The 4,794-nt window shown below is 40.9% G+C and overlaps 1 protein-coding gene across 1 annotated transcript; it reads right to left on the reverse strand.

Annotated features, from left to right (window-relative positions):
* Positions 1-25: 25 nt before the first annotated feature.
* LOC131642885 (uncharacterized) lies at positions 26-1,147 on the reverse strand (the record flags this gene model as incomplete). The annotated part of the gene is made up of 3 exons (XM_058913050.1): positions 964-1,147; positions 325-819; positions 26-231 (listed from the first exon to the last, which is right to left on the reverse strand). Coding segments are annotated over exons 1-3 (885 nt in total), but the record flags the coding sequence as incomplete, so codon positions are not given.
* Positions 1,148-4,794: the final 3,647 nt, after the last annotated feature.

The raw sequence follows: 4,794 nt of genomic DNA on the forward strand, positions 1-4,794 counted from the left end.
GTGGTTGCTTGTACAATGGGTTAACCTTCGGGAAAGGCAACAGGCGATCTTTAACTCTATTTTCAACCCAATCTGTGTAGGCTTGTCTGGCAACGGGATTCTTTTCACCAAGAGAAATCTGATCATTTGTATGGATGCTATTCCAGGCACTCCTCACTTTCTCTAGACCCTTTGGATCGGTTCCCTTCTCAAAGCAAACGGACTCGAATATCTCTTTGTCCAAAGGCTTGTCTTCAAGTGCAAAACCCAACTGACGCAGCGCTAGCTTAGGATTGTAATTGATAACACCTTTTGTTCCTATGAGAGGAACGTTGTCAAAAGTACCACAACTAGTTATAACTTTCTCTACGTCCATCCCAGTAGGACACCAGACAATGTCATTTCCGGTAAGCCCCATGATCCTTTGAGGCCATTTCTGAGTAGAAGTAATGAAAGGACCACTTGTAGGCAGGTGGGACTTAAACCAGGTGTATAACAACGGCAAACAATTTCTTATGGCTCCTCCTTTCCCATATCGAGAGTGAACAGAATAGTACGTATCGGCTAGCAAAGTAGGGACCGGATTCTTCTCCACAAAAAGACATATAGCAGCCAGATCAACGAACTTGTGAATGTTAGGGAACATCACGATCCCATAAATCAAAACGGCCAGAAGGGCGTTGAAGGCCTCCCACATCTTTTTGCTAGCCAACTCTTGGGCCTTCTCAACCAAGAAACTCATATAGAAACCCTGAGTGCTACCATTCTTCTTCCAATTCCCAAGAACGTCTTCTATGCTCAAATAAAGAGCGTTGGCAATGTTGTTCAAATCAGGTTTCTCTGGGACACACACGAAAGGAACCTTGTGTTGAATCTTGATATTGAGAAAGTGAGAGTACTCCTCGAGAGTGGGAGCCAACTGATAGCCTGAGAAGGTGAAACAACGCAAGTCAGGATCATAGAACTGGAGAAGAGTAGATAAACCCCATTCGTCGACGTGTGAGTCCAAAAGAGTCAAGATGTTTCCATAATTCTCAGTGAACACAGTTTTATTATGACCAGTGATCAATCCACCCAATTGCCCCAACTGAATCAAGCCTTCGCGATGGAAACTGTAAGTGTGAGTACGCCTTGTAGCTTCTCTGGTAGCGGTCACGTTGTTAGCCATCCTGGGTGAAAAGTAATAACCTCGGATACCCTGAAAAATGGCATGCATATGAGAAATAATACTATTTTCTTTTTTCTTTTTTTTTTCTTTTTCATTACATCTTTTCTCCTTTTTTCTTTGGAAAATAAATATGCCATGATGAAAATGATGCAATGGAGATTCTCCCAATATGAGAGAGTTGTTGTGTCGTCTTTGAGCAGAATCACACGTCATAAGGTCAAAGGTTCGGCATAGGTGCCACACAGCCATAAGAACAATAGTCACCAACAGAACAGAATAGTCACCAACGGTACCTGTCATGTATATCCCTCCCCACTCACAGGTGAATCTAGGTCAGGGTAAGGTCATGAAACGCAGTATACGGTCCGCCCGAAGGTAAGCATCATCACAGCGCGGATGCGGGTGACGATAATACCTCCGTTTGAAACCACTACTCTGCTCGTAGTCACATGATCCATCCCGAGACGTACACCTCGAGACAAACCATGCTCCCACTCTATCCTAGGGTACCTAAAGTGCACTCATAGCCTGGGTATTGGGCCTTTTACCTCATAGAACATCCCACCCAACCTGCAAAACAGAACAGAAGACCCCAAGGAACACAGAATATAATCCATATGCATGATGTGCAGACAGAAATAACATGATATGCAAGCAGAAAAATAAACATGCAAGCATATATACAAGGTATAGACATAAAAGCAAATAAACACCCAGTAAATAAACAAACAAACGCAGGCTAGGATCGACTCACTAAGGATGGACCAGCAACAGGTCTAGCAACATCCCCAGCAGAGTCGCCAGCTGTCGCACGCTCGCGAAAAATGAACAGAGTCGCCACTAATATATTTATCCAATAAGGGAAAGGAATATCAGATAACCTAACAAAGGAAGGAACAGGGTCTTGCGACCAGAGAATCTAGGTGCGGGAGTCGGTTACGCGAGGGGAAGGTGCTAGCACCCCTCGCGCCCATCGTACTCGATGGTATCCACCTATGTTTGTTTCTATCTAAAGGGTGTACATCTATGCCTATGTCTATATATGCGAATGAATGCAAAACGTAGGGAAAATAAAGAATTGTACTCGCACGGGCCCTACCCCGCTGCCTACGTATCCCTTTCAGGAATCAGAGTTACCGTAGCTCGGCTAAAGATTTTCTGTTTGTTTTTGTGTTTTTTAGGTGGGCGGCGTTAACGCTCACGCTCTTGCATAAGGGATCGCCTAGGATGCAACGGAGCGGAGATAACTTGCCCTTAAGAAAAGAAAAAAGAGATTGGTTTGTATCTTTTAGGGTAATTCCATGATGACGAGAACCCACTACAAGGTCTCGCATCACTTCCTTACTTTGTGTTAAATCTGACCATTTATTAGGTTTTTTGAAGTGTTTTTGGTTGGTGTTTTTTAAGGGGATTTAATTTGTGACTTAGATCATACCAAAAAGAGTTTTGTTTTGCATATTTAGAGAATGCACATCAAGGCTTACACCTTAATCGTTTCTCTAAATAACGGTTAAGAAATACATCGAGGTTTCACACCTCAATCATTTCTTCTCCGCTAAGTAAAGGAAATGCAAAAAGAGTTTTTTGTGAATATTTAGAGAATGCACATCGAGGCCTACGCCACAATCGTTTCTCTAAATAACGGTTAAGAAATACATTGAGGCTTCACACCTCAATCATTTCTTTTCCGCTAAGAAGGAAAGAACATACATCGGGACCTACACCCCAATCATTTCTTTCCTACTACGAAATATAGTAACGGTATGATCTTCATCGGTATTTATTAAGTATTTTAAAAGTCGAAAGGGAAAAGAATGAAGGAAGGGAACTATTCTAATTCTAGTCTAAGTTGTCTATACAAGGGATTTAAAATGAAAAACTATACAATTTATTAACAACAAAAAAACTATACATGAAATAGGTAAAGGAAATCAATATATGACAAATAAAGTTTGAGAACTATAACAAGTAAATGGTATTCACAATCACACATACATCAATTAAGTCTATACAAAAATCGAGACTAAAAATTAATTCCTAAGTCTATTGAAGAATTATTTACAAGGAAATATTAAACAAAACAATTCAAACCTATGGAAAAGGATGATTTATTAAAGGTTTTAAAACAACTAAGAAAAATCAACAAAAATCAAGTCAATTATTCACACACTCTAAAATACCTAAAACCACTTTTTATGCACCTTTTATTTGAGTCAAAAAAGATTTATGAAACGAAAATTGCAAGAAAAACAAAATTGAGTAAAAATTGCAATCACACTGCCAGGGGGTGCAGTAGCAGAAAAGCACATGAACTGAAATACTGGGCCCAAAGCGAGGGGTGGGAATAGCGTGGACATCCTGGCCCAGTTCAAAATGCGTATAGGTGTATTGGCGAAATGCATGTTCAGTTCAGAAAATCAGCGTGGGCTCTGAATTCACGGCCCAGTATGTTCCAATCATTCCTCAATTTATTTTATTTCACTATTATAACATGGTTCAATATTTCAACCACACCATTTATTCCAGGTTTGTTTATTGCACTTATTGTATTATTATTATGTGAATCATACAACGTAACAATCATGCACAGGTATCAATTGGTCAAGGCAAATTAAATTGAATAAGACAAAAACACATTATCACCAATCATAAACAAACAGCGCATCAAGTAATCATGTGGATAGAGCCAAAACGCAACAGACTGGGAACAAGAGCCAATTACACGCTGCCACGCGGGCGTCCTGAAGAGAAAAAAACTGCGTGGCTCAGACGCCGGAGCACCGCTCCGGTCGTCTTCTCCGATGATATGCACGGCGGAGACACAAGCTTATGCACAGAAAAACGGAAAGCTAACGTCTTTCAATTAGAAATTACTTGCTGAAGTCGAATCTAAGATTAGTTTTCTCTAAATCTAACTCTATCATGCAAACCGCATCAAGTTATGAAAACCCTAACATGTTGGAAATCCATGAAGATGAAATATCTCCGTGCCATACCGGTCCTCTCACCATACAGAGTTCACACACACTATTCATACATTCAAATAATCATAGTTTTGCGCAAACCGAATCATAGATCAGAACACAAGAAAGGCAAACACAAATTGTATCAAAATCACACCGTAGCAAATGCACACGCCCTATACATGTTGCTATCATGCCGAGGGAAGTTGCAGAACTTACTTGGAGACGAATCTTGAAGGAAGCAGATAAAAAGATCCGAGAATCCTGCAATCCCTCGTCGATGATGATGAGCGCTTATGGAGTATATGCGACTTTATGAGAAAACGAACTCAGAGGATCTCTTTCCTCTTGCTGCTTGCGAACAAAGAAACTCAGCACTTTCCAAATGATGATGATGAGCGCACACTAGTGTAGAACGATAAGGTAGCATCCATGGTGGTGACAAAGATGAAGTGGAAGATGGTGGAAGGAGGTAGGTGACGGTGAAGGTTGCTAATGAGCTTTGGCTATGGAGGTTGAAAGGGAAGGTTGAAGATGAAGGTTAGAGGTGGAAGAGGAAGGTTGTTATGGTGGTGGTAGAAGATGCGGGTTGGTTATGGTGGAGGAGAAGGGTGGACGATTCAGTTATGGTGGTGGTTGAAGTTTGTTACACTTTGTAACAACTTCTGAAAGAGGGTGGAAAGA

The sequence above is a fragment of the Vicia villosa genome, unplaced genomic scaffold, assembly GCF_029867415.1.
Source record: "Vicia villosa cultivar HV-30 ecotype Madison, WI unplaced genomic scaffold, Vvil1.0 ctg.006018F_1_1, whole genome shotgun sequence".
In the NCBI taxonomy this organism is placed as follows: Eukaryota; Viridiplantae; Streptophyta; class Magnoliopsida; order Fabales; family Fabaceae; genus Vicia; species Vicia villosa.